Source organism: Pseudorca crassidens, chromosome 18 (assembly GCF_039906515.1).
Source record: "Pseudorca crassidens isolate mPseCra1 chromosome 18, mPseCra1.hap1, whole genome shotgun sequence".
NCBI lineage: Eukaryota > Metazoa > Chordata > Mammalia > Artiodactyla > Delphinidae > Pseudorca > Pseudorca crassidens.
The window spans coordinates 54474372-54490707 of record NC_090313.1 but is presented as its reverse complement, the minus strand read 5'-3'; the positions used below and the strand labels follow the sequence as shown (position 1 = coordinate 54490707).

The following is a 16336-nucleotide window of genomic DNA, read 5'->3' as shown; positions in this document are numbered from 1 at the left end:
ATGGTTTCTTTGCTTGGGAAAAGCTATTCAGAAATGATTACTTTGGAAAACAGTTCTTCTCTGATTAGAGACTGCCTGACTCTGGAGAAGCTGCTCCCCCAGAATCTTTCAATACAGGAAATGATAACCCAATATAGATGGATAACCGTGGGTGGCAAAGGATACATATATGCATTTGTTTCAAAATGGTAAAGGAGAATAGCAATTGTGCCTCTGTCCGAGGACTCTGTGTGCTCAGGAAGGAATAAAGATGCTGCGGGTCCCCTGCGCATACTCTCAAAGTGAGATTCGGGCACACTAGCAAAGCAAGCAGGGTGCGTTTTTATAGTATAAACTTCTGTAGGGATCTTTTTTTGTTTGTTTGTTTTGTTTTTGCGGTACGCGGGCCTCTCACTGCTGTGGCCTCTCCCATCGCGGAGCACAGGCTCCGGACGCACAGGCTCAGCGGCCATGGCTCACGGGCCCAGCCGCTCCGCGGCATGTGGGATCCTCCCGGACCGGGGCACGAACCCGCGTCCCCTGCATCGGCAGGTAGACTCTCAACCACTGCGCCACCAGGGAAGCCCTGTAGGATCTTAATGATCCCCTGCACTGCCCTGGCCACTGTTCAGCTCTCCAGGCCCTTCTGTGAGCTCTTTCAAGGGAAGAACATGACCCAGAGGCCGGGAGACTGTGGATTGGTCCAGATGGATGCTTATTTGCATATTCTTCCCTACGTAACCTCCCCGGTAGGGTTCAGAAAAAGCTTGCTTGGGCCCCAGGCAGAGAAAAGCGATTACATAGCAGAGAGGGTTTAGTGATGAAAAGTTTTTAAGACAGCAAGTGTCTCCTGACTGTGCACTTAGGAGGCCTTGAGAAGGCTGGAAGTCTGAGCGCAGAGACTCGGATTGTTGGTGTTTTTCTTTCCCTTTGACTAACAGGAATGTCTCACTGGAGGCTCAGGTTCCCCGCTGACACTTTACACAGGGCTGGACTGGGGTCCCTGTTGCTTCTGCTGCTGCTGCTTCTGGTGTCAGGGTCTTGCACCGAAACTGTCAATTTCCTCACCTTTGAGGAAGAAGCCCTCGGCACCTTCATCGGTGTTCTGTCTGACCACATCCTGTTTAATTCCCAGCGCGAGGTGCCAGGCCAGTTCCACCTTATTAAGATCAACAGCTCGCTGGTCCAGGTGCAAGAGGGCGACCGTCCTCAGAGATGCGGGCCTGGACCTCGAGCGGCTGTGCGGCCAGGCCTTCAAAGTGGTACGCTTTTGGCAGGAGCAGTTCCGGCTGGTGCACGTGGAGGTGGAGGTGAGGGACGTCAACCACCACGAGCCACGCTTTTCCCGGGCCCAGATCCCGGAGGAGGTGTCTGAGGGCGCGGCCGTGGGCATGCGCATCCCCCTGGAGGTGCCCATAGACGAGGACGTGGAGGCCAATGGGCTGCAGAGCGTGTGCCTGGCCGCACAGCCCATTCCGCGTGGAGCTGCAGACGCGCGCGGACGGTGCCCAGTGCGCCGACCTGGTGCTGCTGCAGGAGCTGGGCCACGAGAGCCAGGACGCCTACAACCTGGAGCTGGTGGCCCAGGCCGGAGGCCGCCCACCGCGCTCCGCCACGGCCGCCCTCAGTGTGCGCGTGCTGGACGCGAACGACCACAGCCCGGCCTTCCCGCAGGGCGCCGTCGCCGCGGTGGAGCTGGCGGAGGACGCACCCGTGGGCTCGCTACTGCTCGACCTGGACGCGGCGGACCCCGACAAGGGCCCCAACGGCGACGTGGTGTTCGCCTTCGGCTCCCGTACCCATCCCGAGGCGCGCCGCCTCTTCTGCCTCGACCGGCGCTTGGGCCGCCTCACCCTGGCCGGGCCCGTGGACTACGAGCGCCAGGACACTTACGAACTGGACGTGCGGGCGCCCCGGGCCCCGCGCCGCCACCTGCGGCCCCGGGCCCCGCGCCGCCACCTGCAAGGTCATCGTGCGCATCCGCGACGTCAATGACAACGCGCCGGACATCGCCATCACCCCGCTGGCCGCCCCGGGCGCGCCTGTCGCCTCGCCCTTCGCCGCCGCCGCCGCTGCTCTCGGGGGTGCGGACGCGACCTCGTCGACCGGGCCCGGGACGCCAGAGGCCGGAGCCATCTCTCTGGTGCCAGAGGGGGCGGCACGCGAGAGCCTGGTGGCGCTGGTCAGCACCTCGGACAGGGACTCGGGAGCCAACGGGCAGGTGCGCTGCGCCCTCTATGGGCACGAGCACTTCCGACTGCAGCCGGCCTACGCGGGCAGCTACCTGGTGGTGACCGCGGGGTCGCTGGACCGCGAACGCATCGCCGAGTACAACCTGACGCTGGTGGCCGAGGACCGCGGCGCGCCCCCGCTGCGCACCGTACGGCCCTACCTGGTGCGGGTGAGCGACGAGAACGACAACGAGCCGCTCTTCACGCGGCCGGTCTACGAGGTGTCGGTGAGTGAGAACAACCTGCCCGGGGCCTACTTGGCCTCGGTGGCCGCCAGGGACCCGGACCTGGGCCGCAACGGCCAGGTCACCTACCGGCTGCTGGAGGCTTCGTGTCCACCTACGTCTCATTGGACCCCGTCACTGGGGAGCTGCACGCACGACAGTGCTTTGACCGCGAGGAACTGGCTGAGCTGCGGCTGGGGCTGGAGGCGCTCGATGGCGGCTCTCGGCCGCTCCGGGGCCGGGCCGTGATGCGGCTGCATGTGGAGGACCAGAACGACCACGCGCCTCGGTTGGTGACCCCGCCGCTCGTCAGTGACTCAGCCCAGGCCCCTAGGCCCCGGGACGCGCCCCTGGGCTACCTGCTGACCCGACTGCAGGCTAGGGACACGGACAAAGACCTCAACGCGGACCTGACTTACATTCTCCGCAGCGACTGCGGCCCCGGGGCGCTAGCGCTACACCTGGCCACGGGTGAGCTGTCCCTGCAGTGCCACCTGTCCCCGCAGCCCGCCGACCCGCTGACGGCGGCCGTCGTGGTGCCGGCCGGAGGCCGGCCGGCCCGGTAGTGCACGGCCACCTTGCTCCTCGTGCCCGCGCACTCGGCGCCACCTGGCGGAGAGTTGGTGCTGGTGCCACGGCCGCCTCCGCCGACAAACGAGGAATGGGAGGTATCCGCGGGACGGCGCACGGCGCATGGAGCAGGACGGCACCCTGACCTCTCCGTGGTTGTGGTCGGGACTTTGACCAGCGGCTGCGGCCTTCCGCCGGTGGCCATCGTCACCGTGACTTGTTCCTGCTCAGGCAAGGCCACGACGCGGAGGAAGAGGTTTTGTGAGCACAGACAGAGCAGGTGCCATGCGAGCAGTGGCCAGGCTTGCCCATGTTGCAGGACATCAGGGGCTGATCCTGGGAGGTTCAACCCAAGGTTCTTCGTGGAGACACCGCGGCTTTCCATTTCCTCAGAGGCGTAGGAGAACGAGTCTGCCGAGACTTCCCAGTCCGGGAACAGTGCGGTGTCCTTATGCCCCTCGCCTCGGAAGAGGAACGAGATCCCCTGGGCCCAGGTAGCGCACCCCCAGCTCTCTTAGTGTCCTCGTTAGCATTCAGTAAATTTTCACGCTGGGAGCTTTATGAAAATTCAGTGTCTGATCAGGTTTGGGACTTCAAGTGGCTAATTTTTCGGGACTTATTTTTTATTTGAGAGGAAAAATTCTTCACCGATGAGGGCAGGAGGAGGCCTGATGCTCATGGGTTCCTGGAGGCCCAGGTCTATTCCTGCTGTTTCGGCCCCTGGTAACTTCCTTATGGATCCAGCTCGAATCCCTTTCCATCAGGGTTTAAATGGTGTCTTCCTGCAGCACTGCAGATGAGGGATGCTGTGCCTGCTCTGTCAGTTCTGATATCTAAGGGTGAAATATTATTAACTGCTGCTCTCACACCTCTTTTTAAACAGGGTTCCGTCTCAGGTCCTTTTCATTCCACATTCCTGTGGGGAGAAGATAAATCTGCTGCAAGTTTAAGGTAATTGCAGAGTATTTATCATTATCTCTAAGCCATGGGTTTGAAATTTTGTACATTTTTATGGATAACAGAGTAGTTCTTTCCTTTTCACTTCCAGGACACATTCAAATCCAGGTGAGTTTAGTGTGAGAGATAGTGGAAAAGGAGACAGTGAATCGAATGACAACAGTTCTGATATCAGTAGAGAATGACAACAGTTCTGATATCAAGAAAGCACTTTTTGGAATGATTGCAAAGCAAGAGGGTAAGTTCACACCTGTGACTTTGAAGTTCTTGCTTTCAAAGTCATAATATTATATGCCCAAATGCATAATTAAAAAAACTAAACAAGGGGTCTTAACTGTACATTCAGAGATGGGAGTACTCTGAATGCTGCTGAATAGAGCTAATATTTTTAATCACTGACTATATAGCTGTTTCTGTGTATTTTAAATACATTTATTGACTTATTTATTCCCCATGATAAATCTAATGAGGTAGGAAACTGAGGCACAGAGAGTTTAAGTAGTTTGCCCAAGTGTTGGAGTTAAGATCTTAGCCCAGGAATTCTGGCTTTAGATTTCCTGCTCTTTTTTTTTTTTTTTTTGCGGTACGCGGGCCTCATCACTGTTGTGGCCTCTCCCGTTGCGGAGCACAGGCTCCGGACGCGTAGGCTCAGTGGCCATGGCTCACGGGCCCAGCCGCTCCGCGGCATGTGGGATCTTCCCAGACCGGGACACGAACCCGTGTCCCCTGCATTGGCAGGCGGACTCTCAACCACTGCGCCACCAGGGAAGCCCCAGATTTCCTGCTCTTACTCACCCTACTAAACTGCATCTATTAATGCAAAAGATTAAAATACTGAAAAATCAGAATATTGTGGTTATTAATACTAAAATAACTTAGTGTCATGAGCACTAAGGATAACTTCCCCCCTGTGGGTATTCCAGAAGGGAACAGCATATGAATAGGTAAATTTCATATAGGCCAGTATGCCATTTGCTGGGAACATATGGGGATAGATTTTTTTTCTTTTTTTGATATTTCTTTTTAAATATTATTTATTTATTTTTGAGGAGCGTGTGGGTTTTTTTGGCTTTGCTCTGTTCAGTGAATCCTGTACCAATACAGCCTTATGCTATTCAGTCCATCTCCTGTAGTGTTGAGGTCAAAATCTCTGTAATGGTGTCTGGTTCTGGAACGGTAGCTCCTGTGGGGAAAGGCATAGTCAATTTTGAGGTGTTTTATGTTAGTCTCTACAAAAGTGGGCATTAGATGTTTAGTCTCTCAGAGATGAGTCCTGATGGTATATCCTACTGATTCAAGTGCCTCTTCACCATCATAGATACTTTTGCCCACCCTATGTTTAGTTCCTTCAACATTTTTTATTTTAAATGGTATGGCTTTTAAAAGTATCTGCATCCTGGTCCCCTTCTTCTGAATATTCTCTAGTTTGTATATATCTTTCCTAAAATGAGGCACTTAGAGTTGAACATAGTACTACGGAAACAGCCTCTCTCCTGACCTCCAAATTTGTATACCTACTTGCTTCTTCCACATCTCCATTTGGGTGTTTAATGAACATATCACATGTTCAACACTGAACTCTTGATTTCTGTTCCCCAAACCCACTCTTCCTCTAATGTTTGTAGCTCTGGAAATGACACCTCTATTCACTTAGTTGCTTGCTCTGTCCAAAATCCTTTGTGTCATTCTTGATTTGTGTCTTCCCACACGCAACTTCCAATCCATCAGCAAATCCTATTGGAATTACTTTGAAACTATATTGTCAATCAAAGCTCTTCTCACTCTCTTCATTGCTGCTGCCCTAGCCAGGGCACTATCATCTCTTGCTTGGACAACTGCAGTAGGTTCCAAACTGGCCTCTCTGCTTGCATGCTTGCCCTCTTGCAGTCTGTTCTCTCTGCAGGAACCAGAGTGATCCTTTTACTTCATAAATCAGATTATGTTAATCAACTCTCCAAAGATTTCTCACTTATCTAAAATCCCTATCATGGTGTCCCAGTTATGAATGCTGGGTAACAAACTAGCCCCAGATACAGCGGTTTACAACAATCATATTATGCTCATGGATTCTCTGGCCATTTTGGACGGGACATAGCTTGTGTCTGTTTCAGTTTCTGAGGCTTTAGCTGAGAAGATGTGATGGCTGGGAGCTGGAGTCATCTGAAGGCTTATTCAGTCATGTGTCTGGCGTGGTAACTAGGGTGACTGAAATTCTAGGATTGCAGACTTGGGGGTGGGAAGGGGGGCTACATGTGTCCTGTACAGGTGGCTTGATTCTCTCACAGCATGGCGGCCTCAGGAAAGTCACATGCTAGCTTACGGTTGCAAACATGAATGCTCCAACAGACAAGACAAAGACCCATCTTCTTTTGTGACCCAACCTCAGAAAGACATAGTCATTTCCATCATATTCTACTGGTCCAAGCAATCTTAAGCCCACCAGATTCCAAGGGAGGGGATAAAGACCCCATGTCTACATTGGAAAATTATTAAAGAATTTTGGGGCCGTGTTTGTAAACAAGCCATGCATGGCCCATAAAGTCCTGTATTATCTGGCTCCTGGCTGCTTCTCCCATCTGATTTCTTACCACTCTTCCCCTGATAATTTAGGTCATTTTATTGGCTTTCTTGTGTTTTTGACTTGACCAAACGTGTCTTTATTTCAGACCTCAGGGTCTTGCTGTTCCCTCTGCCTGGTAAGTTCTTTCTCAAGATATCCATATTGTTTGCTTTCTGCCTTCATTTAGTTCTTTGCTCAGATATCCATCCTCAAAGAGGTCTTCCTAACTGCACAGTACTTCTCCCCACTGTCACTGCCACTCTCCACCCTGCTTTATTTTCCATCATAGCATTTATCACTGCCTCATATTATTTTATATATTTGTTTGTTTATTATTTGTTCCCTGTTCCATGCTGAATCACTGGCATCAGATGTGTACTAACATTTTTTTACTGAATGGATGAATGAAGGTGTGGTCTAACCAGAATATACATCACAACTGTATGACTATTTCAGATGATAATATCACATTTTATATTAGGATAAATATATCACATAAATATATCACATAAATATCACATTTTATATTAGGATAAATTTATCTTGTTTTTACAAGTTCCATTGTGCTACTTTGTTTTGTGGACAATTTTAGTGTCATCTTAAAACTTGAAGATTTTACAGTAAATGTATCTTTCCAGATCATTTAATGGTAAATAAGCCTTTTCCCAAAACAAAACAAAACAAAATCAAATTCCTGGAACTCCTACTGTTTATTCACTATTTAGGGAATTACCAGCTTATTCTTCCCTTACCTCAGTTTCCTCTTTATAATAATAGGCAAGCTCTCTAAATCCATCATAGCTCAAGGTGCAGTTTTAGCAAACAATAATGTGATCAAGGCAATGTGTTCACCATGACAAAATACCATTTCTCGTTTCTCGGTAATAACAATCACATTTCCTCCTGCCAGTATGCAACAGCTACATTTTATTTATTTATTGAGCATTTATACAAGTTTTACCATGTGCCAGGAACTGTTCCAGGTGCTTTACAAGTATTAACTCACTTAATCCTCATGCTAATGCTATTAAGTAGGTACTGTCATTTAACACCGTTTCGCACATGGGGAAACTGAGGCATAGACTTGTTGGAGTAATTTGATCACGGCCACCCAGCTGTAAGGGGTAGAGCTGGATTTCCAACTCAGGAAGTCTGGCTTTGGAGTCCATGCTTTTAAAATGTTCTGCTGTAGCGTAGTTTCAGTAGGGTTTTACACACTTATTTTATGAGCCTGCTGAAGATTTAGGACCGATTTACATTTCTGAGGATGTATCTGTCTTTGACTTCATGAGCTGTTCCAATTTATGATTTGGTTTATACTTCAACTCTCTGCTGCATTTTCTTGTAAAACTTTTAGTGGGAGTGTTGAAGGGATGCCACGTGGGTGATGGCAAGATAATTGAATTAGATGTTGACAGCTGGAGATAAGATGTTTATCACAGGTATTTTAAATTGCTTTTTGCATCTCACTTTTAATAGTTAACACAGAGGATGAGTGGATTAACCCGATAATCTTTTTAAAAATTTTTTGAATTTTATTTTATTTATTTTTTTATATAGCAGGTTCTTATTAGTTATCCCTTTTATACATATTAGTGTACATATGTCAATCCCAATCTCCCAATTCATCACAGCACCACCCCCTCGCCCCCATAACCCAATAATCTTCAGAAACTTCATTTTAGACTGTAATTCTGACCATTTCTCCCACCAAACCTGTATCAGAGATTCTCCCAAATCGTTTAATTTACTTGCTTGGATTTTAATTCCCATTTCATTTCCTCAGTGCACCAGCAGGTGGAGGTACAAGTCATTGGTAGAAAATCCAGAGGAAGAAAAAAATAAACAGCTAGAAAACCAGTCTCTGGGCAACTGAATGCTGTTTGCATTTTTAAGTATATCGCTATGTAGCATTCTGGTTATTTAAAACATTTAGAACTATTTCACTTTATTTCCAAGTTGTTTCAGATCATTCAGAACAAAAAACATTTAAGGATCCTGAAAGGTTCATCCAGGCATTTCATCGCATCATGAAAACAGCTACAGGACTGTACTCTCTTCAAGTACCCGTTGCCCTCACGTTTCCCAGCTGAGAAATATGGGTTTCCAGCCAGAACACTAAGAACTCAAAGGATGTTATTTTCAAGCCTATGCGTCCCCAAGTGCTGGTGGCCAAGTGTATGTGACAGAGTTCAGAACTGCAGGCCAGCAGGGCCACCTTCCACACTTCTAGGACAGAATGATGAATTAAATCATCCTTCAGTGGATGAATCACCTTCACTTGCCTCAGAAATAGCCACTTCATTCCGAAATGCTGCAACTCACATAGACAGTTACGTCTGGGGAATATACACATTTATGTTTCTGTCAAGTATTTATAAGCCAAGCTGCACCCACGAGCCTCCTGGTTTTGACAGACGTTTCCCTAAATTACGATAATAGTCAATGTCAGAGTACATGATGATTTTATATAATCCACGCTATTTTACCAAAGAGTTCTAGATGAGAGCCTTTTATTGCCACAAATATAATTAGTGAACGTATATTTTATTTTCTAGGATCATTTATGAATGTAAATAAAATATTCATCTAGCTGTTCATATACAGTTAAGTGTTTACAGTTTTACTGGGAACATAATTTAACTTTGAATAACTTTAGGCTGGATGAAGAATCTGGACCCCAGCTGTGACCATAGGCCCAATGGAGAGAAAGAAGAAGCTGTGGACGGGCACCACTGGGCTGGGGGAACCCAAACCGTTTCTCTAGCCTAACATCTGAGAGGGTTGCCTGGTGCTCAGTGGGTAGAGCAGTGGCAGATTCTGGCAATGGGTGAAAACCAAATACAGATGACCGGTGATGTTGTGCTTTTGGGCACTCAGCCCATTCACGGCCGCAGCTCCATCTGAGGCAGGGCTGCAGGGAGCAGGGATGGCAGGACCTAGAGAGCGTTTTAAGGCCTCAGTCATCTGGGTTAGAGCTCCCAACAGGACTCTTCCCTTAGCTGTGAACAAGAAGCTAGGCAGACACTGAGGCAGAAGACCGGGGGCAAAAGGAGAGATCAAACGCCCAATGCAGTGACTGGAAGGCTTAGGTGAACAGCTGACCAGATCCAGGGGCAGCAAGGTTGGGTGATGGGATGGAAGGATCTGGATTATGTCTTGTTGGCTTCAAGATTGGCTCAGACCGTGGGAAGAATTGGATCTGCAAGGGCAGGACACTAGTATCTCCCCAATAGGAAGGGTCCGGGCTCATCAAGATCTGACTGGCAAGAACTGTCCACCCAATTCAATAATCCCTCGCCACATGTGGCTGCTTAAATTTAAATGAATTAAAATTCAGTACAATGAAGAATTCAGTTCCTTGGTCACATTAGCCATGTGTGGCTAGTGGCTACGGTATTGGGCAGAGAGGCTGTACAACCTTTCCATTATCACAGTTCTAGTGGGTTTAGAAGGAGGGCCAGGCTGGAGGACCACATCCACAGGCTGGACTTGTTGACGGAGCCACTGACCCACCATCATTGCTCGGCACATTTACAGGCTGACGGTGTTTTCATTGTTCTCCATGCTTCCCTGGTTCATGACATCAGTCTTTTATTGGTTCATAGAAGTATCTAAAAATGGGTGGACACATTATATTATTTATTATAAAATATTTGAAAAATGTCGAATGACAGGAATTCCCGGGAATTCCCTGGAGGTCCTGTGATTAGGCCTCCTCGCTTCCACTGCTGGGGCTAGATTCGATTCCTGGTCGGGGAACTAAGATTCCACAAGTTGTGGCAGTGTGATCTTTAAAAAAAAAAACCCAAAAAGAATTCCCAATACTACCAGGTTTTCTGCAGGCAGAAACTCTAATTTCTAAAGGCTCCTCTGCTATTCTAGCTAGCACCTTAAATTTGTAGTTCTCATATTCAGTCCTATAACCTTAGAGATTTTGCAGCAATGGGCATGATAAAATCAACCTACTGTTATTCCTAAACTTGCCCAAGCAGGAATTCAGCCATTTTCATGATCAGTAATTCATTCTTTTTTTTTTTTTTTTTTTTTTAAACATCTTTATTGGAGCATAATTGCTTTACAATGGTATGTTAGTTTCAGCTTCACAACAAAATGAATCAGTTATATATATACATATGTTCCCATATCTCTTCCCGCTTGCGTCACCCTCCCTCCCACCCTCCCTATCCCACCCCTCCAGGCGGTCACACAGCACCGAGCTGATCTCCCTGTGCTATGCGGCTGCTTCCCACTAGCTATCTACCTTACGTTTGGTAGTGTATACATGTCCATGCCTCTTTATTGCTTTGTCACCGTTTACCCTTCCCCCTCCCCATAGCCTCAAGTCCATTCTCTAGTAAGTCTGTGTCTTTATTCCTGTTTCACCCCTAGGTTTTTCATGACATTTTTTTTTTCTTAAATTCCATATATATGTGTTAGCATACGGTATTTGTCTCTCTCTTTCTGACTTACCTCACTCTGTATGACAGACTCTAGGTCTATCCACCTCATTACAAATAGCTCAATTTCGTCTCTTTTTATGGCTGAGTAATATTCCATTGTATATATGTGCCACATCTTCTTTATCCATTCATCCGATGATGGACACTTAGGTTGTTTCCATCTCTGGGCTATTGTAAATAGAGCTGCAATGAACATTTTGGTACATGACTCTTTTTGAATTATGGTTTTCTCAGGGTATATGCCCAGTAGTGGGATTGCTGGGTCATATGGTAGTTCTATTTGTAGCTTTTTAAGGAACCTCCATACTGTTCTCCACAGTGGCTGTATCAATTTACATTCCCACCAACAGTGTAAGAGGGTTCCCTTTTCTCCACACCCTCTCCAGCATTTATTGTTTCTAGATTTTTTGATGATGGCCATTCTGACTGGTGTGAGATGATATCTCATTGTAGTTTTGATTTGCATTTCTCTAATGATTAGTGATGTTGAGCATTCTTTCATGTGTTTATTGGCACTCTGTATATCTTCTTTGGAGAAATGTCTATTTAGGTCTTCTGCCCATTTTTGGATTGGGTTGTTTGTTCTTTTGTTATTAAGCTGCATGAGCTGCTTATAAATTTTGGAGATTAATCAGTAATTCATTCTTTACCTACGCTCAGGCGAGACGCTAGAAAGTCCTTTAAACTCCTTTGGCTGCTGGCCTTCCGTAGAAAATCACTGCTGTAGAAATCGGTTTCCAGGTCCTGTGGTGTCTACAGAGTTAGTATGTGGCCCCAACCATCAACCTTCCAGAATCGGTGGTCTAAGCCCCAGCGAGAGTGGAGCAAACATGAACGAGTGTACCTAAAATTACACGAGAGATACCTTCAAAGTGAAATGCACACCCATCTTTTGGTTTACGTTGAATAGTATTTCAACTTCATTAGAGTAATTTGTTATGTAAATGAATTCTGTGGGAAACAATATTTAGAAGCTGAGAATCTAAAATTTTCCCTCAAGTTTATAAACATAGGATTAGATGTCTTTGTTTTTCTTAAAACCAGGTTCACATACATTTGTGATGTTAGCTTCTACCTTAAGTATGATTCCTCAAGCAATTTATAACTCCTGCATCCTGCCTGTTGATGACTGCATTCTCAGTGAGAGACCACAATGGGCAACATTTATCAAATGCTCATTGTATACAAGGCTCCATGCTAAATGCTTTACATGAATTACTGTATTTATACCTCATAATTATCCTAGGAGGTAGTTATATTATCATCCCCATTCTATAGATGAGGAAATGGAGGTTTAGAGAGGATGATTTGTTTGAGGTCATATAGTCGGTGAAGGAATTACGCTATAACATTAAAGTACCTGAATTTTAGGTTTACAGCTGGATGGAATTTTATATGTATACACTCATGTTACCACCACCCAGATCAAGGAATAGAACATTTCCAGCGCCCTTGATGGCTCCTTTTCGTGCACCTTTCCCAGGCAATAACTCTTCCCAAAGAAACCACTATTCAAACCTCTTTCACCATCTGACTTTTCCTGTACTTGAACTTTATATAAATGGAACAGTACAGCCTGGCTCACAGTTATGTCTGTGAGCTTCATCCATTGCTTTTCATTCTTTCTCACTGCTGTGTAGTATTCAATTTGTGAATTTGCCACAATTTATTTACCCACTCTACCGTTGATGGCCATTAGGGTGATTTCAAGTTTTTGGCTTTTGTGAATACATTTACACGTTTTTTGGTGGATGTAACACTTGCTTCTTTTGGCCATATACCCAGGATTAGAACTGTTGAGTCAAGAGTGATGATACTATAACTCTATCATATGATCCTGCAATCCCACACCTGGGCATATATTCAGAGAAAACTCTAATTCGAAAAGATACATGCACCCCACACCCCAGTGTTCATAGCAGCACTATTCACAATAACTAAGACATGGAAGCCACCTAAATGTCCATTGACAGAGGAATGGTTGAAGAAGATGTGGTATATTTATACAATGGAATATTACTCAGCCATAAAAAAGAATGAAATAATGCTATTTGCAGCAACATGGATGGACCTAGAGATTATCATACTAAGTGAAGTAAGTCAGACAAAGGCATATATCATATGATATCACTTATAGGTAGAATCTAAAAAGAGATACACACAAACCTATTTACAAAGCATAAACAAACTCACAGACATAGAAAACAAACTTATGGTTACCAAATGGGATAGTGGGGGTGGAGGAGATAAATTAGGAGTTTGGGATTAGCATATACACACTACTATATATAAAATAGGTAAACCACAAGGACCTATACTGGATAGCACATGGAACCATCCTCAATATCTTATAATAACCTATAATGGAAAGGAATCTGAAAAAGAATATATATACATATGTGTATGTATGTATACACATATATATGATAACTGAATCACTTAGCTGTACACTTGAAAGTAACACAACATTGTAAATTAACTATACTTCAATTAAAAATGAATTTTTGAAAACCCAAACAAAAGGGTGATGGATCTAGTATATGAACCTCGTTTCCTGACTCCAGTGTTACTCATTGTACACCACCCACTACATCAATAACAGCTAACATTGTCTGAGCACTGTCTATAATGTGCCAGACACTCTTCAAAGCTCTATTTTTCCAAGTAGGCTCTTGATAAAACTGAGAACTTTTTATACGCTTAACTGGTAACCACAGGGGAGGTTTCACATTTGTTCGACAAATAAGACAGTCTTTTAAATTAACATCAACTAGCTGATATATTACAATGTATGTGGAGCACTTAGTAGCTTCTCTCTGTAAAAAAACATCATAATATCCATCTTTGACAGACTTATTTTGCTCATGGAAACGTATACAATAAAAGTAGAGGTAGCAATTGATTATGAATTTACTTGTGTACTGTAATTAGCTAAGGAAGAAACAAATCCATTTAAAACCAATTTCCATAGTCTACACAGGCACAGGGATTGATTGCAGACTTGAGTTTGCTGAATAAAAAGTGAAGCTAGCTACTCTCAATTTGTATTTCATTGAGCAAATGTCAACTATTGATTTCTGTGGCTACCGGCGAGGCTATGTGTCTGTCATGCTGTAAAGGTGGCACAGCGCCATCACTATGCAGTTTAATTAGGTGTGGGCTGGTCATTTCACTTGCTTGAGGCAGATGAAATGTTTAGCTGTAGTGGGAGGAAAAACTTCAGCCAGCTGCCTGTCCTATCACCCTCTTTCAGACTCTTACTCATCTCAATTTAAGGTCTATTGATTCTTATTGTTGGATGTTGTACAGAGGAGCCCTTTTGTAATGTGGTGTCAGAAGCTTGGACCAAGACTGACTTAACAGGCTAACTGAATTCTCCCAAGCTTTCTTGAACTCTTTTTTTTGTTGTTGTTAAATAAATTTATTTATCTTATTTATTTTTGGCTGCGTTGGGTCTTCGTTGCTGTACACGGACTCTCTCTAGTTGCGGCGAGCGGGAGCTACTCTTTGTTGCCGTGCGTGGGCTTCTCACTGCGGTGGCTTCTCTTGCTGCGGAGCACGGTTTCTAGGTACATGGGCTTCAGTAGTTGGGACACATGGGCTCAGCAGTTGTGGCACACGGGCATAGTTGCTCCACGGCATGTGGGATCTTCCCAGACTAGGGTTCGAACCCGTGTCCCCTGCATTGGCAGGTGGATTTTTAACCACTGCGCCACCAGGGAAGTCCCAGGTTGCCCACTCTTGCCACTTCTTATTCAACATAGTTTTAGTAGTCCTAAATATATGACTGGACACCATAAAACTCCTAGAGGAAAACATAGGCAGAGCACTCTTTGACATAAGTTGTAGAGATAGAGGAAAACATAGGCAGAGCACTCTGACATAAGTTGTAGAGATAGTTTTGTTTTGGGATCTGTCTCCTTCCTCAAGTTACAACGGAGTTACATCCTGATAAACCCTCATGATCACATACATGGCTAACTGGGAGCTGCACTTCGTTGCCGCTGCCCAGCAACATGAGAGAATATCTTACTAGCCTTCAGAGTGGAAGTGAAACAGCAGCTCTCCTCAGAACTCAGTCCACCGGTTTCGCTTTCTTGAACTCTTGACAATACAGCATTACATCTTAGGGTAATGACTTGACCCGTATATTACAGAACAGGTTTCCACAATGTGCCTGGTTTTCTTAAAGATCAATCCATGCTGCCTTGGTCAGATGGGATTTGTATAGGATTTGACAAGTTGTGAGGCCTTGTGACCTAGCGTAGCACAGAATGTGTAATCTTGCCCTGTCCTCGAGTGCTACTATTCATATAAAAAGTGACCTAAAGGAACAGTGAAAATAGTGTCTTCTTTCTCAAAAGGAATACTATAATCTCTTTGGTTTTGGTTTCCTCACCTGAAATGGGGATAACAGTACCTACTTTATAGGGATTTTGTAATAGCTAAATGAGATAGTACATATAAAATGCTTAGAGCAATGCTTTGCCCATAGTTATCACTTAATAAATATTTATTATTACCATCAGAAACATTTTTCACTTCCCTCTTGTCTTGCTTAAATGGATGTAGTTTGTTATTCCAAACATTCCTAATTTTTTCTCTTTTTTCCTTTCTGTTTGGTGCAATTAGGTTTTTTTTTTTCATCTCTTTTGGTTGGCTATTATTATTTTTTTTAAACTAACTTTTCAAGTAGGTGAACAACAATAAAGTCCTCTGTGGATTACAATTTTTTTGACAGTGGTATGAGCCTCTGATTTAAAAAAAAGACCCTTTAGTAGAAACATTTTTTTACAGTAGTTCTTGGAAAGTTAGATCAGTCGATCATTTTGTCTTCTGGCTATATTTCAAGCCAGCAGTGAACTTGACAGGCACATGAGGGCATTTAAATGGAAGGGTTAGAGCCCAGTAATAATAAATGAACTGTTTCTTTAGTTCAAGAATCCTTTGGAAAACTCACAAAAACTTGGTAGCCCACTTTTTTTCTGCTTTGGTGAATGTTAATTTGCCATTTAATTGAGCCTGTAGGCCACATGCTCTGCACCTCGTGCACCCCCGTCAGCCCGTGGTGCTGTCGTGATACCCTGAAAGAGGCATGAAGTAATAAAGTGGTGGATGATAAGCCTCTAGCTCAGGCCACTGTAGCTGGGGAGATGATTGATAGGCATTTCTAAGTAATGGGAGAGAGTCTTCCAGATAGCACGCAGCTTGAAAGTACTTTCTTTCCAACCTGGAGGCAAGAAAACCTGTAGAACTTCTCCCACATAAGGCCCAGGAGGCAGTCACAGACATTCATAGATATTTTGGTAGACATATTTTATAGATGGCATATGCTCTAGTCCATGCTTAGTT

The 16336-nt window shown here is 45.3% G+C and overlaps 1 protein-coding gene across 1 annotated transcript; it reads left to right on the top strand.

The window, feature by feature from the left end:
* Positions 1-922: 922 nt before the first annotated feature.
* On the top strand, positions 923-3000 carry LOC137211061 (protocadherin-8-like). Its single transcript, XM_067713186.1, is given in 5 exon segments — positions 923-1182; positions 1184-1438; positions 1440-1914; positions 1916-2537; positions 2540-3000. Coding segments are annotated over 5 exon segments (2073 nt in total).
* Positions 3001-16336: the final 13336 nt, after the last annotated feature.